Source organism: Podarcis filfolensis, assembly GCF_964270895.1.
Source record: "Podarcis filfolensis genome assembly, chromosome: 2".
In the NCBI taxonomy this organism is placed as follows: Eukaryota; Metazoa; Chordata; class Lepidosauria; order Squamata; family Lacertidae; genus Podarcis; species Podarcis filfolensis.
In genome coordinates this window covers 2,566,704-2,593,010 of record NC_139605.1, presented here as the reverse complement: position 1 = coordinate 2,593,010, position 26,307 = coordinate 2,566,704, and the positions used below count along the sequence as shown (strand labels likewise).

The 26,307-nt window shown below is 45.0% G+C and overlaps 2 protein-coding genes across 7 annotated transcripts; both read left to right on the top strand.

The window, feature by feature from the left end:
• Positions 1 to 17: 17 nt before the first annotated feature.
• LOC310756808 (uncharacterized protein) lies at positions 18 to 13,945 on the top strand. 4 transcript variants are annotated; one of them, XM_083601605.1, is made up of 4 exons: positions 357 to 3,191; positions 3,512 to 3,966; positions 4,431 to 5,123; positions 11,522 to 13,945. In XM_083601605.1, the coding sequence occupies exon 4, from the start codon at positions 11,672 to 11,674 to the stop codon at positions 13,274 to 13,276; it is 1,605 nt and encodes a 534-aa protein (XP_083457731.1). In that variant the 5' UTR covers positions 357 to 3,191; positions 3,512 to 3,966; positions 4,431 to 5,123; positions 11,522 to 11,671; the 3' UTR covers positions 13,277 to 13,945. The 4 variants fall into 4 exon arrangements, with proteins under 4 accessions (XP_083457732.1, XP_083457733.1, XP_083457734.1 ...); XM_083601606.1 differs by lacking the exons at positions 3,512 to 3,966; positions 4,431 to 5,123 and adding an exon at positions 18 to 308 and having other exon boundaries at positions 2,179 to 3,388; XM_083601607.1 differs by lacking the exons at positions 357 to 3,191; positions 3,512 to 3,966; positions 4,431 to 5,123 and adding an exon at positions 18 to 308.
• A 4,281-nt stretch (positions 13,946 to 18,226) lies between these two features.
• On the top strand, positions 18,227 to 25,356 carry LOC310757011 (uncharacterized protein). Of its 3 annotated transcripts, XM_083602090.1 has the most exons (4): positions 18,227 to 18,695; positions 19,287 to 19,413; positions 22,632 to 24,753; positions 25,097 to 25,356. In XM_083602090.1, exon 3 carries the CDS (start codon positions 23,131 to 23,133, stop codon positions 24,352 to 24,354), a length of 1,224 nt encoding a protein of 407 aa, XP_083458216.1. In that variant the 5' UTR covers positions 18,227 to 18,695; positions 19,287 to 19,413; positions 22,632 to 23,130; the 3' UTR covers positions 24,355 to 24,753; positions 25,097 to 25,356. The 3 variants fall into 3 exon arrangements, with proteins under 3 accessions (XP_083458216.1, XP_083458214.1, XP_083458215.1); XM_083602088.1 differs by lacking the exon at positions 19,287 to 19,413 and having other exon boundaries at positions 22,635 to 24,753; XM_083602089.1 differs by lacking the exon at positions 19,287 to 19,413.
• Positions 25,357 to 26,307: the final 951 nt, after the last annotated feature.

Sequence of the window (26,307 nt, the reverse complement as noted above, 5' to 3'; positions counted from 1 at the left end):
CGCGTGTGTGTGCGTGCGCGCGTGTGTTCAGCTAAGGAAATGGCAAAATTGTCACACTTCTCGTGACGTCACCTCCGGTTCCCCTCCTTACACAGGCGGGGGCTGCTCTGCGACTGAAGTTGCGAGGCTCCCCCCACGCTCGTTCGAAAACGTGTCGGATGTTCCCAGGCAAGGGGGCAAAAGCAGCCGCTGGAGAAGCGGAAGATTTTGGAAAGGGGAGGAGGGGCGTCGGTAGACAACTCCCACCTCCCCATTATATTAAAGGAAATCGGAGCAGGGAGCAGGGGAGGCCTGGAGAGAACAAAGAGGTAAAGATGCGGCGTGTTAGGGAAGAGGTAATTGGCGGTTGCGGGGGGGGGGATGATGAGAGACGCTCTCTCCAAAAACGCTCCTTTCCTAGAACCCAAAGAGGGGGCCTGGATCCTTGCATTCCGGTTGCAAAGTGGGGACTCAACAGCTGCAGGGTTTGCATTGCACCGTGTTACTGGTCCGGGACGGCCAAGAGACGCTCAACTGCTCCCCACCCGCTTGGGCGCCCTTGCGGGAATGCCCATCAAGAGGGGAGGAGGCGGGTGACCGCAGCGCCCCCACCCCCAAGCAGGGCTGGCTGATATACAGGGCTTCATTCGGGTTTCGCCCTTGCAGAAATCCCTCGGGACTTGCGGCCTGTCCGGGGTGCCCCGGGTGGGTCTCTTTTGGTGGTAGAGACGGAGTGAGGGAGTCCACGGAAGGGTTGAGGGAACCGAAAGAATTCTGGACGGAGACCCGTCCTGTCCCACCTCTTTCCCCGCCTCCCTGCTGGTCTTGCGAGGCCCCTCCGGATGGAGAGATTGGGGCGCTAGGAAAAGATTCGGCGCGCAGGGCTAGGGGTGAAAGGGGGGCAAATGGGGTTTCTAAGCGCAGGAGAGAGGAGTAGGGTCTCCTTCAAGTCGAGCGAGGGGGGGGTCTTCAGGAGAGGATTCCGGTTCCCCCACTTCCCTTGCAGCACGCTAAATTCTCTCTGCCCCCACCTTAACATAACTACGCAAAATCTACGGAGACTCCCAGGTTTGTGTTGTCTTTGCTTCTTCACAAGATGAACTTTTTTGAAGATTTTTACAGTAACATAATAGCATCAATAACACTTATGCTTTACTTATTTGACAAACGAGAGACTCTGGTATGATGAGTCTGAGCTCATCTCCTTGCCCAAAACCAAAAAAATAAAAATAGAAAAACACTGAGCAGGAAAAATTGAGGGATATGTCCTTTCAGTATGCAATGAGACCCTACGGTATGTGTAGCTCATTTAAACAAAATCACTGATCCAATGAACAGCAGCAGTGAACAATGTGATAGTGAACTGACATCTCTTGTCTTCACTGCCCTCTCACACTTGTTGTGAAGAATCATCTTTCATTATGAATGGTCTGTGTCACCATTAAGAAAAAGAAGTCACAATAGGCCAATATCTATGTGTACTGTCCCTGGATCAAAGGACATTTCTTCTTTAAGTTCTCAGAAGTTCTTAAGCCTAGCACAAGGTTGTCCTTTGAACTACCCAGATGTTTAACTGAGACTCAATCACAATCTGTCCATCATTTCAGAAATAAGACTTTAGAGCCATCCTACCCCAAAATGGCAACTGTTGTTGTTTAGTCGTTTAGTTGTGTCCGACTCTTCGTGACCCCCTGGACCAGAGCACGCCAGGCACTCCTGTCTTCCACTGCCTCCCGCAGTTTGCTCGGACTCATGTTTGTAGCTTCGAGAACACTGTCCAACCATCTCGTCCTCTGTCGTCCCCTTCTCCTTGTGCCCTCCATCTTTCCCAACATCAGGGTCTTTTCCAGGGAGTCTTCTCTTCTCATGACTCCTAGACATTCAATTTTGGGCGGCTGTAGCCTTGATTTAACAAGACATTTGGCACGTAGCTTATATATATGAGTTTCTAACACTGATCCTGTTACCTCCACACACTGCTGCCTCTGTCCCCCTTAGTAGGAAGTCACGTACCACCATCACATCCCTCTTCCTCCTCTGGGGAGTGGTAGGAATTGCTCCATACCCTGCCCCTTCCACAGCCACCTTGGTGCGTTCTGAGGTCTGCATCTTGCTCCTCTGACCCAGAATTGATTTTGCAGCTCGAGTGACACATCAGGGTTCCTGACAGCCCCGTTTCTCTGTACCACATTGCTCCAGGTTTTCGTTTCCTGCAACCAGCGATCTTCCTCCTGGCTGGGGCCAACCCCTCCTGTGTTGCTGTCCCAGGACCATCCACTCTGCTCTCTTTCGAGAAATCCCTCATCTTGCTCAGGAGCTCGTAGGGCAGATAGGCGGACCTCAGCTTGATGTTCCTTCTCTTCCTGCATCTGCTGCAGGTGTAATTCTGCACATTCTCAGTCAGGAGGACAAACATGGCACAGGTGTGGCAGGTCACCGCAGCAGCTCCCTCGCCATCCATGTCTCTTGCTCCTACACACAGCATGAGACAGGACTCCTGGCCTCCCCCTCACACTCAGACTTAGAAGGGTAGTTTCTAAATCTAATAAATAAAAATTGGGGTGAGTGTTTCAATCTGGGATTCCAGCAGCCAGGCTCCAACAGCCTTTTCCTGCATCTCCAGCTCTCCCTCTGCACTGCAAGGCTGACAGATGGAGGTCCAGCTCCAAGGACATTAGCCTACCTGAGCACACCTTCAGTTTATTCCAAGCGCAAAGCCTTCTCACTAGTTCCATGCTACAGTCCCTAGAAAAACCTGAACCCTGGGTCTCCCAATATGGTTGCTGCCACATCTAAAATGGCCGCTGTTGCTTTAATGCGAATAAAGCTGGGTCAGCATGACTCAGCGGCCTGCACCAAGTTGTATATATAGAGTGAGAAATGTTAGTTTGGTTGCTGGTGTTTGGGTTGGTTGGTTGGTTGGTTAGTTAGTTAGTTAGTTAGTTAGTTAGTGCTGGTGTGTATAGTTGTTCAGTCGCTTTTGAACAAATGCTTTTAAGAATAAAGCTCTGCAAGGATATTCTCGTGGACTCTTTTGTGCCGACAAGGGTCCGAGGACCAGGCTGAGGAGACAAAGGGAGGTCAGAACCCTTTCCTCCTTTTTTGCTTTTTACAAACACTGATAGGTTATGGGCCCAGTGTTTCTGAGCATGTGCAGAGTGCAAAAACGACTGACAGCATCTCAGCAGGGAGCTGGCGAGTCCTGGTGGTGTGTGGAGCCAGTGGCTGTGCGTTGGAGCAGTTGTTGGCAAGCTGTAACTGTCTGGAGTGGCTAGGATCTGAGGCTCAGGAAAGCACTCAGCGTCGGCTACTGGAACAGTTTGAACTGCTAGAGGACCACAGTAGCGGCTACACCAGTTGCAGAGCCAGGCGGGACCTGAAGGTCCACAGAGGCAGCAGCTAGAAGCCGGTGAGTGCCAGCCAGGACCATCCAGTTGGACTCTAAAGAGAGAGTCAGGAGAGATTGCTGGAGACCCCACAGAAGGGGCTCAGCAAGCACCAGCAGAGATGGCAGATTTCCAATCTTCCCAAGTTGTAAATATTGGGGGAGGCATCCCTTTTGAACTTCTCTCAGAAAACAACTGGCTGAGTTGGTCAATTAAAATGCAGCAGTTGTTAAGGAGAGATGGACTATGGGACTGTGTTGAAACTGAGGTTTTGAGAACTGACTCTGCTGAGAAAAAACAGCTGGATGAAAGGGCTCGTGCCCAAATTATGCTATGTTTGAGCAACTCTCAGTTATTGCATGTAGCAAATGCCAGCACAGCATTTGAGTGCTGTAATTTATTAAGGGCAAGTCAGAGAAACTGCTGGAACTATAATTTCTCTGACCAGAGGGCTGTTCAGGACTGTTATGAGGGAAGGTGAAAGTTGGGCAACTCATCTTCAAACGCTGAAATCTCTGTTTCTTCAACTACAACAGAGAGGTAAGCGTTATGATGAGACTGACCAAACCTACATTATCCTTTCAAGTTTGCCTGAAAGCTGGTTGTGTTGCGATATGGATGCAATGCAGCTGCAAACTGCTAGCTTGAAAACATCACATGATGGAATGTTGGGACTGTTCCGTGGGAAACAGAGGGACAGTCAATTCACAGCGCAATGCACCGGAATTAGCTCAGAGTGTAATATGAGCTCTTCCTCTTGTTCCTGTACAGGAAGTACAGGAAGTCTTAGTCACTTGACTGCTGGAGCTTGAAGAGAACAGTCATGTTTTCTGTACTGCTGGAAAGGCAGAAATAAAACCATGTAAATACATTTCTGTCTATCTCCTTTTCCCTGCCGGGAGAGCAGGAGGGAGGAGTGTGTTCTTCCCACGCTGAGAAGAATCGCCTATCGAGACCTAGCCTGGATGTGGCTGGGGAATGCAGCCAGGGAGGTCAACAGGAGACCAAGCCGGGTGCCTGGGAGTGTTGCCAGTTTACTCCCGATATAGGCTTGATTTCCGACAGGTTGCCCGTGATTAACAGCATGGAGAGTATGCGTCCCCGAGATCTGACCCTTGAGTATATGTGGTTGGCAGATTGACTGAAGAAGCAGAAAGAAGGTCAGATAAACAAGCTGAACTCCAAGAGCGGAGGAGTTATAGCCGAGGGGGCCAGCAGCAGAATCTGTCCATGGAGCAACACCAAGGTTTGGACTTGGCCATGGCAGTGAGGAGGTGCTATAGATGCAACCAACCCGGGCATCTCCAACGTCAATGCAGGGCTAGACTTCCAGGAGACGACGTGGAGCAGAGACAGCAATCGACGCAGAAACATAAGCAGAAGGGGTTCTCTTCAGTGAAGAAGAACACGCGTTCTGCTCAGTTTGTGTCTGCATTTTCTCGGGAGGAGAGGAAGATACCTCGAGGAACATGGTTGCTGGACTCTGGGAGCAGCAGGATTATCTGCAACAGTCGGGAGGACTTTAAGACCCTGGGGAAGCCAGCTGATGGAAAAGACTCAATCTATCTTGCTGATGGTCGTAGAAGCAAGATTGATGGCCAGGGAACATGTTTCCTGCAGTGCTTGAACACTACTCTACCAGAGACTCTGTTTGTCAGCAGTTTGGACTATTGTTTGCTGTCTGTAAGCTGTTTGATTAATGCAGGATATAGTGTTAACTTCACACGGGATGGTTGTCTGATAAAGAATGGAACTCAGGTATGTGGCCATGCAAAGTTGGAAAATGGGTTATATGTAATGCAGGACAAGCCTGTTAAAGCAGCCCAGGTGGTTCAGGATAATTTGCCAGTTCATAAGGGGTGTGTACATGAACTGAACAGAAAACTGGGTCACGCCAATTTCCGTGTGCTTTCAGAAATGCAAAAGGTGTGCAAGAACCTAAAAGTAAATAGCTGTAACTGTTTCCTAGATTGCAATGTATGTAAAATGGCCAAATCTAAGAGGAAGCCTGTGGCTTCTAAAAGTGACAGAGTATCTAGAGGTTTTAGAACTTGTCCATTGTGACGTGATAGGCCCTTTTCCACAGAAGACTGAAGGGGGCGCCAGATATGCTTTTCTGGTAATAGATGATAAATCACGTTTTAGTTGGTTGTTTTTGTTAAAGCAGAAATCTGAGAGTTTCCCCACATTCAGAGAATGGGTTGCCCAAGCTGAAAAGCTCTTTGCTCGCCCTGTTGTGCAGTTGCAAACAGATAGGGGTGGAGAATTTCTGAACAAACAATTTGGGGCATGGTTGCGGCGTAAGGGGATCACTCATCCTTTGACTAACCCTTATAGCCCTGCTGAAAATGGTCTGTGTGAAAGATGTGGGGCTGTAATACAGTCAGTAAAGGACTGCCTGCTAGTGGATGCAGGATTGGGCCACAACCATAGGCTGTGGGGCGAGGCTCTCCTTACAGCGAACTTTTTGATTAATAGAACCTGGTCTAGCTCTATAAAATATATTCCTTATCGTGTGTTGTTTGGGAAAGAACCAGAGTGGACAATGCTCCATAACTGGGGTTCTTGGGCACATGCAAATATTCCCAAAGCTCAGCACCAGAAAGGGGGCGCTAGAGCGCAGAAACTGCGGTTTGTGGGATATCAGTCCTATGGCAAAGGGTGGTGCTTCAATTTATGCCCAGGACGCGTGGTTCTGTCACGAAGTGCAGACTTTGCTGACCAGGACAGATGGACTGCGATCCATGCCAACCCAGATTGCCTACTGCCCCTGCAAGTAAGAGAAGAGGCTTCTTCTCAGCCATTGGCAACACAGGAGCAGGATGAGGAGGAGGCACATATTTCCCCAAAGTATGTGGCAATAGATAATACTTCTTCTCTAGAGGAAGAGGAAGAAGAGCCAGAGATAAGGGGGGAAGAAGTAGTTGTGCCTAGGCGCTCCCAGCGTTCAAACAAGGGTGTACCTCCTCAACATTTGAACCTAGGAGTGAGAGTATGCAATGTGAGTTGTGTGGAACCACAAAGTTATAATGAAGTCTTAGACTTACCCCCTGAAGAACATGCTTTGTGGGAACAAGCTATGAAAGAATAAATGGACTCTTTTAAACGTAACAAAGTGTTTGAGGTCATAATGCCGCCTCCAAGTGGCAGAGTGGGGTCATGCAAGTGGGTTTACAAAAGGAAAACCCTTGCATCTGGGGAACCACGTTTTCGAGTCAGATTAGTAGCCAGAGGGTTCACTCAGATAAAAGGGGAGAGTTATGATGAAGTGTTTTCTCCCACTGCAAAGAGTGAAACTTTTCGTTTAATGCTCTCTATTGCTGCTGTAATTCCATAATTGGATGGAGGTCAAAGAAACAAGGATTTGTTGCAACCTCATCCTGTGAGGCAGAATATGGGAGCCTGTCGCTAGCATGCAATGAAATCATATGGTTTATACAGATACTAAAAGATCTAGATTGTAAAGTAGATTTGCCTATCCAAGAGTATGAAGATAGCCAATCGTGCATTGCATTAGCGGGCTCGGAAATAATGAAATCCGCATCAAAACATATTGCTATCCGTCATGTGAATGTGAGAGATTGTGTACAGAATGGGGTAATTAAACTGGAGTATTGTCAGTCACAATATAATATTGCTGATTTGTTTACCAAGCCTTTGCCAGCAACATGTCATAATGAATTGATGACAAAACTGGGTTTATGTATATAGTGTATGTATGTATTGTATGTATGTATGTATTGTTTCTGTTGGGGTTTTTCGCATTTAAGAAACAGAAGGTGTGTCACGGCTAAAATGGCCGCTGTTTCTTTAATACGAATAAAGCTGGGTCAGCATGACTCAGCGGCCTGCACCAAGTTGTATATATAGAGTGAGAAATGTTAGTTTGGTTGCTGGTGTGTTTTTGTTTGTTTTTTTTGTAAGATATTTATTACGGTTTTACAAATAGCAGAAATTTACAGACTAAAAAGAAAACAAGAAAAAAATTAGAAAAAATACAAAAATACATAAAAAAAGGAAAATACAAAATACAAAAAAGAAATAAGTAGAAAAAGTTAAAAACAAATCCATTTTTTTCATATCTTTAAGCTCATTTGCTTGTTTCCTTGACCTCCTCGCACCTCCCTTTTTTGCATTCCCGTTCACATACTTAGTTCAGCAAATCCTTACCCTCTTTCATTTATCTTAACTCTATATCTTAACATATTATAGCTATATATTTTCATCCATTATCGATCCATTTTTGCATATTCTTATTAACCTTGTTGCTAATGCCACTTAATTTCAATCCAGCATCATTTTAACATTCATTAATTTTACAATATTTCTGCAAATAGTCTTTAAATTTCTTCCAATCTTCTTCCACCGACTCTTCTCCCTGGTCTCGGATTCTGCCAGTCATTTCCGCCAGTTCCATATAGTCCATCACCTTCATCTTCCACTTTTCCAGGGTGGGTAAATCTTGTGTCTTCCAAAACTTTGCAATAAGTATTCTTGCTGCTGTTGTAGCATACGTAAAGAAAGTTCTATCCTTCTTTGGCACCAATTGGCCAACTATGCCCAGGAGAAAGACCTCTGGTTTCTTCAGGAAGGTATATTTAAATACCTTTTTCATTTCATTATAGATCATCTCCCAGAAAGCCTTAATCTTTGGGCACGTCCACCAAAGGTGAAAGAATGTACCTTCATTTTCTTTACATTTCCAACATTTATTATCGGGCAAATGATAGATTTTTGCAAGCTTGATTGGTGTCATGTACCACCTATATATCATTTTCATAATATTTTCTCTTAGGGCATTACATGCCGTAAATTTAAAACTTGTGGTCTACAACTGTTCCCAGTCCGCAAACATAATGTTATGTCCAACGTCTTGTGCCCATTTAATCATAGCAGATTTAACCGTTTCATCCTGAGTATTCCATTTCAACAGCAAGTTATACATTCTTGAAAGTATCTTAGTTTTGGGATCTAACAGTTCTGTTTCCAATTTTGATTTTTCCACCTGGAAGCCAATTTTTTTGTCCAAATTGTAAGCCTCCCTTATTTGATAATAGTGAAGCCAGTCTTGCACTTTATCTTTTAATTTCTCAAAACTCTGCAATTTCAATTTGTCTCCTTCTTGCTCCAAAATTTCCCAATATTTCGGCCATTTGGCCTCCATATTGAGCTTTTTCTGAGCCTTCGCTTCCATTGGTGACAACCACCTTGGGGTTTTATTTTCCAGTAAGTCTTTGTATCTTTTCCAGACATTAAACAGTGCTTTCCTGACAATATGGTTTTTGAATGCTTTATGTGCTTTAACCTTGTCGTACCACAAATATGCATGCCACCCAAAAACATTGTTAAAACCTTCCAAATCCAAAATGTCTGTGTTCTCAAGAAGCAGCCATTCTTTCAACCAGCAAAATGCTGCTGATTCATAATAAAGTTTAAGGTCTGGCAGGGCAAATCCACCTCTTTCCTTGGCATCAGTTAATATTTTAAATTTTATTCTGGGCTTCTTGCCCTGCCAGACAAATCTAAAAATATCTCTCTGCCGCTTCTTGAAACCATCCATTTTCTCCAAAATTTGCAATGATTGAAACAAAAATAACATTCTTGGCAATACATTCATCTTTATAACAGAAATTCGACCCAACAAGGAAAGCTTCAAATTTGATCATATTTCTAAGTCCTTTTTCACTTCTGACCAACATTTCTCATAGTTATCTTTAAATAAGTTTAAGTTCTTAGCAGTCATATTAACCCCCAGGTATTTTACTTTCTTAACCAATGTTAAGCCTGTCTGCTTCTGAAACCTCTCTTTCTCAAATGGTGTTAAGTTTTTCTCAAGAACTTTAGTTTTTAACTTAAATCCTGCCACATGACCAAATTCTTGAATCAATTCCAATACTCTTTTAGTACTAGATTCTGGCTCCTGTAACGTCAATACTAAGTCATCTGCAAAAGCTTTCAGTTTGTATTGTTTGGCTCCGACCTGTATACCTTTAATCAGACGGTCCCTTCTAATCATATTTAGCAAAACCTCCAGGACCGAAATAAAAAGCAATGGGGAAATTGGGCAGCCTTGTCATGTACCTTTCTCTATCTTGAATTCCTCAGTCACCACGTTGTTAACTATTAGTTTAGCCTTTTGTTCTGAGTAGATTGCACTTATACCATTTTCAAACCCTTGACCAACCCCCATCCCCTGAAGATTTTTCTTCATAAAACTCCAAGAAATATTATCAAAGGCTTTCTCCGCATCTACAAAGATTAAAACTGCTTTAGTATTGATGTTCACTTGCAACTTCTCCAAAATGTTAATTATATTCCTCGTGTTGTCAGACAAGTGTCTACCTGGGAGAAAGCCGGCTTGGTCTTTATGTATCTCTTACACTAATACTTTTTTAATCTTTTAGCCAAAATATCAGCAAATATTTTGTAATCCACATTGAGCAGGGATATGGGGCGGTAGTTCTTAAGTTGTGTCTTTTCAGACTCAATTTTCGGTATAAGCGTAATATAAGCTTCCTTCCACGACTCTGGCGCTTTCCCCCCCTCCAAAATCTCGTTACAGACCTCCTTTAGTGGTTGAATTATCCAATCCTTCAAGGATCTATAATATTTTGAGGTTAAGCCATCCGGCCCTGGAGATTTGCCCAACTGCATATTCTGGATGGCACCTTCCACCTCCTGTTCTGTTATTTTTATAGTTCAGCATTAACTTATTTTCTTGAGAAATTTTTTGTAGTCCATTTGTTTTTAAAAATTGGTCTATATCAAACTCTTTCTGTGGCCCTTGTGTATATAACTGTTTAAAGTACCTCTGGAAGCATTTTCTAATTTCCACTGGATTCTGAATATTCTTTCCTTCCACTTCCAAATTGGTAATAGTGTTGAGCTTTTGTCTTTTTTTCATTTGCCAAGCTAACAATTTTCCACATTTATTAGCCGATTCAAATGTCCTTTGTCTCATTTGTTTAATTTTCCATTCGATTTCCTGATTCATCATCTTCATATATTGCACTTGATATAACTTTATATCTCTCAGAATCTCTTGTGACTTTGGTTTCGCTCTCAGTTTCTTCTCACCCTCTTTTATTTTTTCCAAAATTTTATCTTTTTTCTCATTTTGATCTCTCTTCTTTATTGCATTCTGTTGAATCAGAAACCCCCTCATAACTGCTTTACTTGCGTCCCAGATTACTCTTTTTTCAATGGTGGTGTTCAAATTTATCTCAAAATAGTCTCTCAACGCTTTTTGGGCCTTCTTGATAACCTCTTGATCTCTAAACAAGGTGTCATTCATCCTCCATCTGAAGGAACCGGTTGGTGTTAATTTCATCTCCATTTTGACAGCATTATGGTCGGAGCAAGTTTTAGGGCAAATTTCCACTTTTCAAGTCTTAGGTGCCAGTCCTCTAGTTATCCAGATTTGGTCAATTCTTGTCCGTGTCATTTTGGCTTCAGAGAAGAAGGTTCCCTCTCTACCCAAGGGGTTCTTAAGTTGGTTGCTGGTGTTTGGGTTGGTTAGTGCTGGTGTGTATAGTTGTTCAGTTGCTTTTGAACAAAGACTTTTAAGAATAAAACTCTGCAAGGATATTCTCGTGGACTCTTTTGTGCCAACAAGGGTCCGAGGACCAGGCTGAAGAGACAAAGGGAGGTCAGAACCCTTACCTCCTTTTTTGCTTTTTACAAAGACTGACAGTTGCTATGCACCTCCTGGGGCCCAAGGGACTGTGTGAGTGATTAATAAATATGCAGAGGTCCAAAGGGCTAAAATGTGCCCCAGAGGTGGAATAATATTACACGGAGAATGAAAAATGTCATTAGCAACTCTGATTCTGAGAAATGGAGGGCACGTTCGTGGAAGGAGAACAGCTCCCTTTCCTGTCAGGCAGGTCCTTATTTAAAAAGGCAATCCCACAACTGTATTCTTAGATCAAACTATTAATGATGAGTTAGTATTATGGAAGGTTGATGATGCGTTCCTATTATTTGGCATTGTTTCACCTCATTTGCTTAAAATTTGGGACATAAAGAAGACAGGGAGGAATGTACAATAGGTTGAAATAAGAGAAGGTGCTAATTGCATTTGATGTGTGTTACAGTCTTTGTTCTCTTCCTTGAAATACTAACAGGGGTTTTCCTCTCCTCTCATTCCCAAGCAGGGTATGGAGAAGACAGTGTGTCATCTGTAATTTCATTTGGAAATACGAAGAGACCATTTAAATGTGGTGAATGTGGAATGTGCTTCAGTCCATGTGCACAGTTAATAAACGCACATCAATAAACTCAGAGTGGGGAAACCGTTTAAAGGTATGGAGTGTGGAACGAGCGTCAGACAAACTTCATCTCTTACTTTACATCATCTAACTCACATGAGTGAGAAACCCAACAAATGTATGCAGTGTGGATGGAGATTCAGTATGAGTAGACAACTTACTGTACATCAATGGATTCACAAAACAGAAAAACCATTTAAATGTATAGAGTGTGGGAAGAGCTTTCATTCAGGTGGTCATCTGAATTTACATCATAGAACTCACACAGGGGAGAAACCATTTAAATGCATGGAATGTGGAAAGAGCTTTCGTTCAGGTGGTCATTTGAATGAACATCATAGAACTCACACAGGGGAGAAACCATTTAAATGTATGGACTGCGGAAAGAGCTTCACACGTAATGGAACCCTTAGAAAACATCAATGGATTCACACAGGGGAGAAACCATTTAAATGTATGGAATGTGGAAAGAGCTTTCGTTCACGTGGTCATCTGAATTTACATCATAGAACTCACACAGGGGAGAAACCTTTTAAATGTATGGAGTGTGGAAAAAGCTTCCGTCAGAGTTTATCACTTAATAGACATCATCAAACTCACATGGGTGAAAAACCCTACAAATGTATGCAGTGTGGAAAGAGATTCACAAATAATGGAAACCTTAGCAACCATCAACGGATCCACACAGGGGAGAAACCATTTAAATGTATGGACTGCGGAAAGAGCTTCACACATAATGGAAACCTTAGCAACCATCAGCGGACCCACATAGGGGAGAAACCATTTAAATGTATGGACTGCGGAAAGAGCTTCACACATAATGTAAACCTTAGAAAACATCTACGGACTCACGCTGGGGAGAAACCATTTAAATGTATCAAATGTGGAAAGAGCTTCACACATAATGGAAACCTTAGCATGCATCTACAGACTCATACAAGGGAGAAACCATTTAAATGTATTGAATGTGGAAAGAGCTTCACACATAATAGAAACCTTACAAAACATCAATGGGCACACACAGGGGAGAAACTATTTAAATGTATGGAGTGCGGAAAGAGCTTCAACAGTAGTGGAAATCTTAGAAAGCATCATTGGACTCACACGGGGAAGAAACCATATGAATGTATGGAATGTGGAAAGAGCTTTCGTTCAAGTGATCATCTGACTTTACATCATCGAACTCACACAGGGGAGAAACCATTTAAATGTATGGACTGCGGAAAGAGCTTCACACATAATGGAAACTTCAGAAAGCATCTACGGACTCACACAGGGGAGAAACCATTTAAATGTATGGAGTGTGGAAAAAGCTTCAGTCAGAGTTCATCACTTAATAGACATCATCAAACTCACACGGGTGAGAGACCTTGTAAATGTTTGGAATGTGGAAAAAGCTTTCGTTCAGGTGAACGTCTGACTTTACATCATCGAACGCACACAGGGGAGAAGCCATTTAAATGTATGGAGTGTGGAAAGAGCTTCAGTCAAAAGGGAACTCTAAGAGTACATCAACAGACTTGCACGGGAGAAAAAACATTTAAATGTATGGCGTGTGGAAGGAGCTTCTGTCATAGCGGAATGCTAAGAAATCATCAAAGGACTCACACAGGGGAGAAACCTTATACAGCAAATGTATGAAGTGCGGAAAGAGCTTCAGTCTAAAGGAAACTAAGAGTACATTAACAGACTCACACAGGTGAGAAACCATTTAAATGTATGGAGTGTGGAAAGAACTTCTGTCAGAGTGGACACCTTACAAATCATCAATGGACTCACAAAGGAAGAAACATTTAAATTCCAGGAGTGCAGAAACTGCTTCTGTTTAATGGAGTACTTACAAAATGTTTACGGACTTATAAGGAAGGAACCATTTAGATGTATGGAGCGTAGAAAGATTTTTCCTCAACAGGAGGAGGAGGAGGAGGAGTTTGGATTTGATATCCCGCTTTATCACTACCCTAAGGAGTCTCAAAGCGGCTAACATTCTCCTTTCCCTTCCTCCCCCACAACAAACACTGTGTGAGGTGAGTGAGGCTGAGAGACTTCAGAGAAGTGTGACTAGCCCAAGGTCACCCAGCAGCTGCATGTGGAGGAGCGGAGACGCGAACCCGGTTCAGCAGATTACGAACCACCGCTCTTAACCACTACAACACACTGGCTCTCTCAAGGGTTCATTTCTTCCTTCAAATGAACAGGCTCCTATAGGTGGAAATCAAATTTAAATGCATCCCATGTATGTGATGATCTGGTGTTTCAATGTAAAGTTGTACTTTCATATAGTAAAGTAATCAAGGTAGCGTATCACAATAGTTAGTAATGTATAAATGGCTTTGTACACCGTACCTCGGGTTACAAACAGCCTCGTTGATGAACATTTTGGATTATGACCATTTCAAACCCGGAAATGAGTTGGTTAAACTAGAATTATAGGAATGGCAGCATGACATGCATTGTTTTAATTGCGGCCCAGGACCCACGTACCTACGGGACCGCCTCTCCTGGTATGCCCCGTGGAGGACCTTAAGGTCCACAAATGACAACATTTTGGAGGTCCCAGGTCGCAAGGTGGTTAGATTGGTCTCAACTAGGACCAGGGCCTTTTCATGTTGGACATAACATTATGTTTGCTGACTGGGAACAGTTGTGGACCACTGGTATGAAATTTACGGCATGTAATCTATAATGAAATGAAAAAGGTATTTAAATATACCTTCCTGAAGAAACCAGAGGTCTTTCTCCCGGATGAAAATATATAGCTATAATATGTTAAGATATAGAGTTAAGATAAATGAAAGAGGGTAAGGATTTGCTGAATTGATTATGTAAATGGGAATACAAAAAGGGGAGGTGTGAGGAGGTCAAGGAAACAAGCAAATGAGTTTAAAGATTTCAAAAATGGAATTGTTTTTATTTTTTTTCTATATATTTGTTTTCTGTACTTTGTATTTTCTTCTTTTTTTTCTATGTATTTTTGTATTTTTTGTATTTTTCCTTATTTTTTCCTTTTTTTGCTTTTTTTTTATTCTGTAAACCTGTTTTTTGTAAAACCTTAATAAATATTTTATATATATATAAAAAAAGTTGTACTTTCATGTAGTAAAGTAATCAAGGTAGCGTATCACAATAGTTAGTAATGTATAAATGGCTTTGTACACCGTACCTCGGATTACAAACAGACTCGTTGGGTAGACTGGCCCCTACTTGGTGTAACGCTCTGTCACAAGAGACTAGGGCCCTGCGGGATTTGACATCTGTCCGCAGGACCTGCAGGACAGAGCTGTTCCACCTGGCCTTTGGTTTGGACTCAGTCTGACCATTGTGTTTCCCTCCCCTTATGGTTTTGATCTGTGGGCTACTTTTAAAATGAGGCTGCATTTTAAATTGCATTTTAACCTGTATTTTAAATTGGTATGGTTTTTTTTCCTATTATGTTTTTACTGTAATTTTACTGGTGTTAGCCGCCCTGAACTCGGCTCTGCCCGGGGAGGGCGGGGTATAAACAAAAATTAATAATAATAATAATAATAATAATAATAATAATAATAATAAAGCAACAAATAGTTTATACATTAATGGTGCTGCAATGACTCCTAATTCTTTGAAGGGCAAATTGTTCAGGTAAAACATACCTGGTGGCAGCAGGAATAAAGGGGATGTTTAGATCAGAAGTTCAGTGGTTCCAATCCCTGCAATAGGGTGAGTTCCCGTTGCTCGGTCCCTGCTCCTGCCAACCTAGCAGTTTGAAAGCACGTCAAAGTGCAAGTAGATAAATAGGTACTGCCCTGGCGGAAAGGTAAACAGCGTTTCCATGCGCTGCTCTGGTTCGACAGAAGCGGCTTAGTCATGCTGGCCACATGACCCGGAAGCTGTACGCCGGCTCCCTCGGCCAATAAAGCGAGAAGAGCACCGCAACCCCAGAGTCGTCCGCGACTGGACCTAACGTCAGGGGTCCCTTTACCTTTACCTTTTAGCGGAATAAGGAAGAAAGTCTCAGCTCTTAGGTGTGCATCTTGCATGAGGTGGGACGGTTAGAGCAGAGCAGTGTGGGCAAGTGGCAGGTGGCATGAGAGGGTGTAAAATACATCAGTGGAAACTCATGCCTGATTCTCCCCAACTTAGCACCCAGAGGGGAGAAACCATAGGAGAACGTCCTACAAATCTATGAACTAAGACATACCTACTATTACAGGAAACAAGAAACTTCAACCCCTCTCTGTGCCCTATTGGTTGGAAGTGTGAAGGGAAAGTTAACCCTTACCTCTCCATCTGTGGCCCAAATAAAACTCCACTGGAAGAATGGTATACATTTGGAAAGAAAAGATGCTGCAGGTACCAGTGAATCCCCTGGTTGGTCCATTTTCACTTATAAGCATCATGTGGCTACCCCAGGGCTACTGCTTTTGTGACAAGAAATCATCATCATCATCATCATCATCATTGATTGGGTTGCCCCAGACACTCTGGAGTCTTCTAAAAGTTATGTACTGTGGTTCTTTATCTGCATGGCATCTCAATACATCTCATGGGAGAGCGTTTCACAGGGCGGGTGCCACCACCAAGAAGGCCCTCTGCCTGCTTCCCTGTAACTTTCTTCTTGGAGTGAGGGAACCAGCAGAAGACCCTCGGAGCTGGATCTCAGTGTCTGGGCTGAACAATGGGGGTGGATTTGCTCCATCCGGTATACGGGGCCAAGGCCAATTAGGGTGTGCACCAACACTCTGAATTGCGCTCAGATACATACTGGGAGCCAATGCAGGTCTTTCAGGACCAGTGTTATATGGTCCTGGCGGCCACTCCCAGTCACCAGCCCAGCTGCCAAATTCTGAATTAGTTGTAGTTTCCAAGCCACCTTCTAAGCCCGCCCCACGTAGAGCGCATTGCAGTTATCCAAGCGGGAGATAAACAGAGTATGCACCACTCTGGCAAGACACTCTGTGGGCGGGCAGGGTCTCAGCCTGCGTACCAGATGGAGCTGGTAAACAGCTGCCCTGGACACAGAATTGACCTGCGCCTCCATGGACACCTGCAAGTCCAAAATGACTCCCAGGCTGCGCACCTGGTCCTTCAGGGGTACAATTACCCCATTCAGGACCAGTGAGCCCTCCACACCCACCTGCCCCCTGTCCCTCAAAAACAGTATTTCTGTCTTGTCAGGATTCAGCCTCCATCCATTAGCTGCCATCCATCCTCCAACCTCCTCCAGACACTCACACAGGACCCTCACTGCTTCTGATTTGAAAGAGAGGTAGAGCTGGGTATCATCCGCATACTGATGAACACCCAGCCCAAACCCCCTGATGGTCTCTCTCAGCAGTTTTATATGCATGTTAAAAAGCATGGGGGAGAGGACAGAGCCCTGAGGCACCCCACAAGTGAGAGCCCAGCGGTCTGAACACACATCCGCCAGAAACCATGGGAGATCTTGGACCAGCTAGAGCAGGGCAGTTTCAGTCTCAGGGTGGGGCCTGAAACCCGACTGGAAGGGGTCCAAGTGATGTGCTTCCTCCTATCCAACTTGGTTGCTTTTGCATGGACGGTGCATCCGTAGGCATTTTTTTAAAAAAAAGTAGCACAGGCTAGCGTTTCATTTTCCTTTATTTTTTTTAGAGGTAGAAGCATTGCCAACATGCAACCCTTGCCAAAAGAGAGATCTGTTTCCTGCTGGGGTGGGTGGGGGGCGCGATCTTGTTATACGTCTTGTTGCCCTCAGGATTAAAGCCAGTTAATGCAATTTCCCAGAGGGAAAGAGAGAAAGGGAGGCTGGGTGCTCGCCCTCCCCATCGCCCAGCACCTTCCCCTAGAAAGGGGCGTGGCTTACAAGAAAGACTGCCCCTCCCCCTCGCACCTCCTGCCGCCCTTGACCTCCCAGGAGTCGGGCTGAGTGCAAAGCGCCTTGGGGCGCAGCAAACTTTTGTTTTTGGTGGGGGGTACAACGTCGGTGGCGAAGGGACACTGGTGGCACTGTGGGTTAAACCACAGAGCCTAGGACTTCCCAATCAGAAGGTCGGCGGTTCGAATCCCCTTGACGGGGTGAGCTCCAGTTGCTAGGTCTCTGCTCCTGCCAACCTCGCAGTTCGAAAGCACGTCAAAGTGGGAAGGTAAGCGGCGTTTCTGTGCGCTGCTCTGGTTCACCTGAAGCGGCTTAGTCATGCTGGTCACATGACCCGGAAGCTGCAAGCCGGCTCCCTCGGCCTGTAAAACGAGATGAGTGGCGCAACCCCAGAGTCGGCCACGACTGGACCTAATGGTCAGGGGTCGCTTTACCTTTACCTTTACAATGTCGGTGGGATGTGGGGGCGGAGGGAGAGAGAGCAGACCGGGAAACTGCTGGACAGGTGAGGAAAGAGAGATTCTCCACCCCCCCCCCCCAAATGAAGGTAGGTGGGTGCACACCTGGTTCATCCTCGTTGCAGAGAAGAGCCAGGGAATGTCCCTGAAGGTGCATACACACAAACACACGCACGTGTGAACGCGCACACACAGAAAATAAGGCCCTATAGTTGGATCAGACCAAGGGTCCCATCTCGCCCCGAATCCTGCTCTCCCGGAGTCCCAGTGGGAAACCAAATGCCCGTTTTGGGAATCCTGGAAGGAGAATTTCAGCCCGAGAGCATCTCTCCCCTCCCTGCTCGGTGGTCCAGGCAGCAGCTGGAAAATGCTGTCTGCAGAGTTTGGAGTCTGTTTGGGTTCTCTTTCAGAGAAAAAAGGGTCTTGATCCTGCCCTCCTCCTCCTCCAGAAACCCCCTCCCCCGTCAATGGGGTGGGCGTGGAGTTGGGCAACTTCGCAAGGGAGCCCAAAGGGGAGGAAGCCGAAGGCAGCGCCGTCACGTCCGGCTCCCATGCGAAAAGTGGAAGGGGCTTCTCCCAGGAAGGGGTCGCTCTGTGGGTCGGAAGTTTGCAGGAAAGGGGGGGCAGAAGGAGCCCCTGGAGAAGCGAGAGGTTTCAGAAAGGTAAAGAGGGGCGCCAGTCGACCACGGACCCCCCTTCTGCGCTTTGCATTGCAAGAAAGGAAATCGGAATAGCTACGAAGGGAGGCGGAGGGTCAGAGGAGAAAGAGGTAAAGATGCCGGTGGGGGGGGGAGGAAAAGGATAGAGAGACGCTTTCTTGCTCCCTCCTGCCTTGGGACGAGGGCGGGGAGGGGCGATGGGGTCGGAGAGAAAGGGGCACAGAGCCCCCCCCATAAAGCTCTTCTCCTGGGACCCATATGGAGAGGCTCGCATCCATGCAATGCAGCTGCAAAGCGTGGACCCCCCCACCCGCAGTGTTTCTCTTGCGCCGTCTCCTTTGAAGCCCCCCCCCCCACCAGACACGTTTTCCCACCAAGGGGGTGCCCCCAAAAGCCCCCACCCCCAAGCAAGGCGAGCCGTGCCAAGGAAGGCCAGAGGGTGTAGGGAGACTTTGGGGAAGAGGGGGGGAGCAGAGGATGTTGGGGGGCTGAGGGTTGAATGGAAGCGTCCCTGGGGGTGAGACGCCATGTTGATAAATGGCGGGGGGGTGGAGAAAGAAAGAGGCACGGGGCCTTTTTCTGGGATGCCTCCACCTGGGGTGCTGGCAGGGGGGTTTCTTCAGGGGCTGCCTTGGCTTCTCCATTGACCTAGAGAAGCATTCCTGCAAGCTGAACCCCCTCCCCCCCCCATTTTGTCCCAGGGTAGCTGCTGCATCGGATGCTGGGAGCTCCAGACCCCGTGATCTGCATTCTTCCAAGCCAGACCATTGGTCCACTGGGAGAGGAGAGCAGAGGAGCAGTTGAAGGAGTCCGTGTCAGGATAAAAAGGTGGGGTATAGATAAACATAAGAAGAATAACAATAATTCTAAGGTTGCTTGAGGAGGCTTCTAGTCAAAGCAATTGGAGCCTCGTGTGAAGCCCCTGAATGAGACCAGCCTGAGAAGAAAGAGTGTCCGACAAGGACCTGGGAGGCAGGGGGTTAAATTCCCCTGGGGGATCTTGCCTCTTGGCCTCACCTGCCTCCTTGGAGGAAAATGGGTGGGGGATTGATAAACGACTAGTAGACGACAGAGCAGAGACAGACAAATGCATCAGGAAGATGTTCCAGATCATAGAGGAAGGAGAAAACAAAATGCAGATAATTAGTATTTTCAGAGAAACCTCAGCAGAGAAGGTTTCTTGGGGCTCAGTGTGACTTGGGAGTTCAAGGTGGACGTGGATACCAAGGGGTCTTTAGACGATTTTTCAGGGATTGTGATTAACATCTGTACATCTGACATCTGTATGATTCCAAGGTTCCCACAGTAAAAGAAGGTCTGGATGATGTCCCCAAAGATGCCTGGCTTATATTCCAGAAAATGGCCTGGATATGTTCCAGAAGGGAGTGTCTCTCAGGTTCTGAGTCGGAAAGGGAGCCAGGTACAATGAACCCGATTTGAAGGCTGGCTTCTTCTTTATACTCACCTTTTTAATCTCTTCCCGTGGAAACATCCCTGCTTCCACCTCCTCTCTCTTTCCCTCCTTCCCCACAATCAGGCCTCTGGACCTTTAATATCCACCTTTTCCCGTGTTGCAGATCTTCCCTGTTGGAGCACAGGTGGGGTTCTCCCTTGGGGTGGGGGGCGAGGAGTCCATGGCCCCCCAGCCCAAAGGAGGACAGTGAGAGAGGCTTGGGCAGAGAATTCCTACAAGGATAGTGCTGTGTCCTGACTATGGGATCAGGAGCCACATTCCCTACCCATTATTGCCCAGGGGACTGATGGGGAATTATACGCCATTATAATTGCTCTGTGGTCTTTAGATGAAGTGTGATTAATAAATTTAATAATAATTGCTCTGGTAACCTCAAGATTAGATTGCTGCAATGTGTTATATGTAGGGCTGCCTCTGAAGAGGGTTCAGTAACTTCAGCTGCTGCAGAATTCAGAGGCCCCCCACCTTAAAATAACTACGCAAAATCTACAGAGACTCCCAGGTTTGTGTTGTCTTTGCTTCTTCACAAGATGAACTTTTTTGAAGATTTTTACAGTAACATAATAGCATCAATAACACTTATGCTTTACTTATTTGACAAACGAGAGACTCTGGTACGATGAGTCTGAGCTCATCTCCTTTCCCAAAACCAAAAAAATAAAAATAGAAAAACACTGAGCAGGAAAAAGTGAGAGAGATGTCTTTTCAGTATGCACTGAGACCCTACAGTATGTGTAGCTCATTTAAACAAAATCACTGATCCAAAGAACAGCATCAGCATTGAACAATGTGATAGTGAACTGACGTCTCTTGTCTCCACTGCCCTCACACACATGTTGTGAAGAATCTTCTTTCATTATGAGTGGTCTGTGTCACCATTAAGAAAAAGAAGTCAGAATAGGCCAATATCTATGTGTACTGTCCCTGGATCACAGGACATTTCTTCTTTAAGTTCTCAGAAGTTCTTAAACCTAGCACAAGGTTGTACTTTGAACTAGCCGGATGTTTAACTGAGAATCAATCACAATCTGTCCATCATTTGAAAAATAAGACTTTAGAGCCATCCTACCCCAAAATGGCAACTGTTGTTGTTGTTTAGTCATTTAGTTGTGTCCGACTCTTCGTGACCCCCTGGACCAGAGCACGCCAGGCACTCCTGTCTTCCATCAGGGTCTTTTCCAGGGAGTCTTCTCTTCTCATGACTCCTAGACATTCAATTTTAGGCGGCTGTAACCTTGATTTAACAAGACATTTGGCACCTAGCTTCTATATATGAGTTTCTAACACTGATCCTGTTACCTCCACACACTGCTGCCTCTGTCCCCCTTAGTAGGAAGTCACGTACCACCATCACATCCCTCTTCCTCCGCTGGGGAGTGGTAGGAATTGCTCCATACCCTGCCCCTTCCACAGCCACCTTGGTGCGTTCTGAGGTCTGCATCTTGCTCCTCTGACCCAGAATTGATTTTGCAGCTCGAGTGACACATCAGGGTTCCTAACAGCCCCGTTTCTCTGTACCACATTCCTCCAGGTTTTCATTTCCTGCAACCAGCAATCTTCCTCCTGGCTGGGGCCAACCCCTCCTGTGTTGCTGTCCCAGGACCATCCACTCTGCTCTCTTTCGAGAAATCCCTCATCTTGCTCAGGAGCTCGTAGGGCAGATAGGCGAACCTCCGCTTGATGTTCCTTCTCTTCCTGCATCTGCTGCAGGTGTAATTCTGCACATTCTCAGTCAGGAGGACAAACATGGCACAGGTGTGGCAGGTCACCGCAGCAGCTCCCTCGCCATCCATGTCTCTTGCTCCTACACACAGCATGAGACAAGACTCCTGGCCTCCCCTTCACACTCAGACTTAGAAGGGTGGTTTCTAAATCTAATAAATAAAAATTGGGGTGAGTGTTTCAATCTGGGATTCCAGCAGCCAGGCTCCAACAGCCTTTTGCTGCATCTCCAGCTCTCCCTCTGCACTGCAAGGCTGACAGATGGAGGTCCAGCTCCAAGGACATTAGCCTACCTGAGCACACCTTCAGTTTATTCCAAGCGCAAAGCCTTCTCACTAGTTCCAGGCTACAGTCCCTAGAAAAACCTGAACCCTGGGTCTCCCAATATGGCTGCTATGCACCTCCTGGGGCCCAAGGGGCTGTGTGGGTGATTAATAAATATCCAGAGGTCCAAAGGGCTAAAATGTGCCCCAGGGATGGAATAATATTAGACAGAGAATGAAAAATGTCATTAGCAACTCTGATTCTGAGAAATGGAGGGCACGTTCATGGAAGGAGAACAGCTCCCTTTCCTGTCAGGCAGGTCCTTATTTAAAAAGGCAATCCCACAACTGTATTCTTAGATCAAACTATTAATGATGAGTTAGTATTATGGAAGGTTGATTATGCGTTCCTATTATTTGGCATTGTTTCACCTCATTTGCTTAAAATTTGGGACATAAGGAAGACAGGGAGGAATGTACAATAGGTTGAAATAAGAGAAGGTGGTAACTGCATTTGATGTGTGTTACAGTCTTTGTTCTCTTCCTTGAAATACTAACAGGGGTTTTCCTCTCCTCTCATTTCCAAGCAGGTTATGGAGAAGACAGTGTGTCATCTGTAATTTCATTTGGAAATACGAAGAGACCATTTAAATGTGGTGAATGTGGAATGTGCTTCAGTCCATGTGCACAGTTAATAAACTCACAGAGTGGGGAAACCGTTTAAAGCTATGGAGTGTGGAAAGAGCGTCAGACAAACTTCATCTCTTACTTCACATCACCTAACTCACATGAGTGAGAAACCCAACAAATGTATGCAGTGTGGATGGAAATTCAGTATGAGTAGACAACTTATTGTACATCAAAGGATTCACGCAACAGAAAAACCATTTAAATGAGTGTGGGAAGAGCTTCTGTCATCGCATAACGTTAAGCAAACATCAACGGACTCACACAGGGGTCAAATATTTAAATGTATGGAGTGTGGAAAGAGCTTTCGTTCAGATGAACATCTGACTTTACATCATCGAACTCACACAGGGGAGAAACCATTTAAATGTATGGACTGTGGAAAGAGCTTCACACATAATGGAAACTTTAGAAAACACCTACGGACTCACACAGGGGAGAAACCATTTAAATGTATGGACTGTGGAAAGAGCTTCACATAATAGAAACTTTACAAACCATCAATGGAGTCACACAGGGGTCAAACTATTTAAATGTATGGAGTGTGGAAAGAGCTTCAACACTAGTGGAGTGCTTAGAAACCATCAATGGACTCACACAGGGAAGAAACCATATGAATGTATGGAATGTGGAAAGAGCTTTCGTTCAAGTGACCATCTGACTTTACATCATAGAACTCACTCAGGGGAGAAACCATTTAAATGTATGGACTGCGGAAAGAGCTTCACACATAATGGAAACCTTAGAAAACATCTACGGACTCACACAGGGGAGAAACCATTTAAATGTATGGAGTGTGGAAAAAGCTTCAGTCAGAGTTCATCACTTAATAGACATCATCAAACTCACATGGGTAAAAAACCCTACAAATGTATGCAGTGTGGGTTGATATTCAGTATGAGTAGACAACTTACGGTACATCGAAGGAGTCACACAGCAAAAAAACAATTTAAATGTGTAGTGTGTGGAAAGAGCTTCACATATAAGGCAAACCTTAGCAACCATCAACGGACTCACACAGGGGAGAAACTATTTAACTGTATGGAGTGTGGAAAGAGCTTCACACATAATAGAGACCTTAGCAACCATCAACGGACTCACACAAGGGAGAAACCATTTAAATGTATGGACTGCGGAAAGAGCTTCACACATAATGGAATCCTTAGAAAACATCTACGGACTCACACACCGGAGAAACAATTTAAATGTATGGAGTGTGGAAATAGCTTCAACAGTAGTAGAACGCTTAGACAACATCAATGGACTCACACAGGGGAGAAACCATATGAATGTATGGAATGTGGAAAGTGCTTTCGTTCACATGGTCATCTGTCTTTACATCATAGAACACACACAGTGGAGAAACCATTTAAATGTATGGACTGCGGAAAGAGCTTCACACATAATGGAGACCTTAGAAAACATCTATGGATTCACACAGGGGAGAAACCATTTAAATGTATGGAGTGTGGAAAGAGCTTCACACATAATGGGGACCTTAGAAAACATCTACGGATTCACACAGGGGAGAAACCATTTAAATGTATGGAGTGTGGAAAAAGTTTCAGTCAGAGTTCAGCAATTAATAAACATCATCAAACGCACACAGGTGAGAGCTTGTAAATGTTTGGAATGTGGAAAAAGCTTTCGTTCAGGTGAACATCTGACTTTACATCATCGAACGCACACAGGTGGGAAACCATTTAAATGTATGGAGTGTGGAAAGAGCTTCTGTCAGATTGGACACCTTACAAAACATCAATGGACTCACAAAGGAAGAAACATTTAAATTCCAGGAGTGCAGAAACTGCTTCTGTTTAATGGAGTACTTACAAAATGTTTACGGACTTATATGGAAGGAACCATTTAGATGTATGGAGTGTAGAAAGATTTTTCCTCAACAAGAAGAAGAGGAGGAAGAGGAGTTTGGATTTGATATCCCGCTTTATCACTACCCTAAGGAGTCTCAAAGCGGCTAACATTCTCCTTTTCTTTCCTCCCCCACAACAAACACTGTGTGAGGTGAGACCATGGAGAGACCTGGTCTGAACAAAGACATTGGATTCTTATCTCATTATACATGACAAAGCCATTTTTCACCTTCTCACCCCTTGCTTTTTCCTGTAAGACCTATTGCAGTCGTTAAGAGTCGTCAACAGGCTCATCACAGCTATCTGCCAATCACCCATTCCCACCACCCTTCTGAGTAATACCCCTCCCCACCTTCTCACTATATAGAAGGATCTGGCAACTTCTGTTTCAGTGTATCTGAAGAAGTGTGCATGCACACGAAATCTCATACCAAGAACTAACTTAGTTGGTCTTTAAGGTGCTACTGGAAGAAAAAAAAATTTTTGTGTGTGAGGTGAGTGAGGCTGAGAGACTTCAGAGAAGTGTGAGTAGCCTAAGGTCACCCAGCAGCTGCATGTGGAGGAGCGGAGACGCGAACCCGGTTCAGCAGATTACGAACCACCGCTCTTAACCACTACACCACACTGGCTCTCTCACTGGTTCATTTCTTCCTTCAAATGAACAGGCTCCGATAGGTGGAAATCAAATTTAAATGCATCCCATGTATGTGATGATCTGGTGTTTTAATGTAAAGTTGTACTTTCATGTAGTAAAGTAATCAAGGTAGCCTATCACAATAGTTAGTAGTGTATAAATGGCTTTGTACACCGTACCTCGGGTTACAAACAGCCTTGTTGATGAACATTTTGGATTACAACCACTTCAAACTCGGAAATGAGTTGGTTAAGCTAGTATTATAGGAATGGCAGCATGACATGCATTGTTTTAATTGCGGCCCAGGACCCACGTACCTACGGGATCGCCTCTCCTTGTACACTTGGTGGAGGACCTTAAATGACAACATTTTGGAGGTCCCAAGGAGCAAGGTGGTTAGATTGGTCTCAACTAGGGCAGGGCCTTTTCAGTACTGGCCCCTACTTGGTGCAACACTCTGTCACAAGAGACTAGGGCCCTGCGGGATTTGACATCTATCCGCAGGACCTGCAAGACAGAGCTGTTCCACCTGGCCTTTGGACTCAGTCTGACCATTGTGTTTCCCTCCCCTTATGGTTTTGATGTGTGGGCTATTTTTAAAATGAGGCTGCATTTTAAATTGCATTTTAACCTGTATTTTAAATTGGTATGGTTTTTTTTCCTATTATGTTTTTACTGTAATTTTACTGGTGTTAGCCGCCCTGAACTCGGCTCTGCCCGGGGAGGGCGGGGTATAAATAAAACTTATTAATAATAATAATAAAGCAACAAATAGTTTATACATTAATGGTGCTGCAATGACTCCTGATTCTTTGAAGGGCAAATTGTTCAGGTAAAACATACCTGGTGGCAGCAGGAATAAAGGGGATGTTTAGATCAGAAGGTCAGTGGTTCCAATCCCTGCAATAGGGTGAGTTCCCGTTGCTCGGTCCCAGCTCCAGCCAACCTAGCATTTCGAAAGAACAATTGCAAGTAGATAAATAGGTACCACTCCAGCGGGAAGGTAAACGGCGTTTCCGTGCGCTGCTCTGGTTCGCCAGAAGCAGCTTAGTCATGCTGGCCCCATGACCC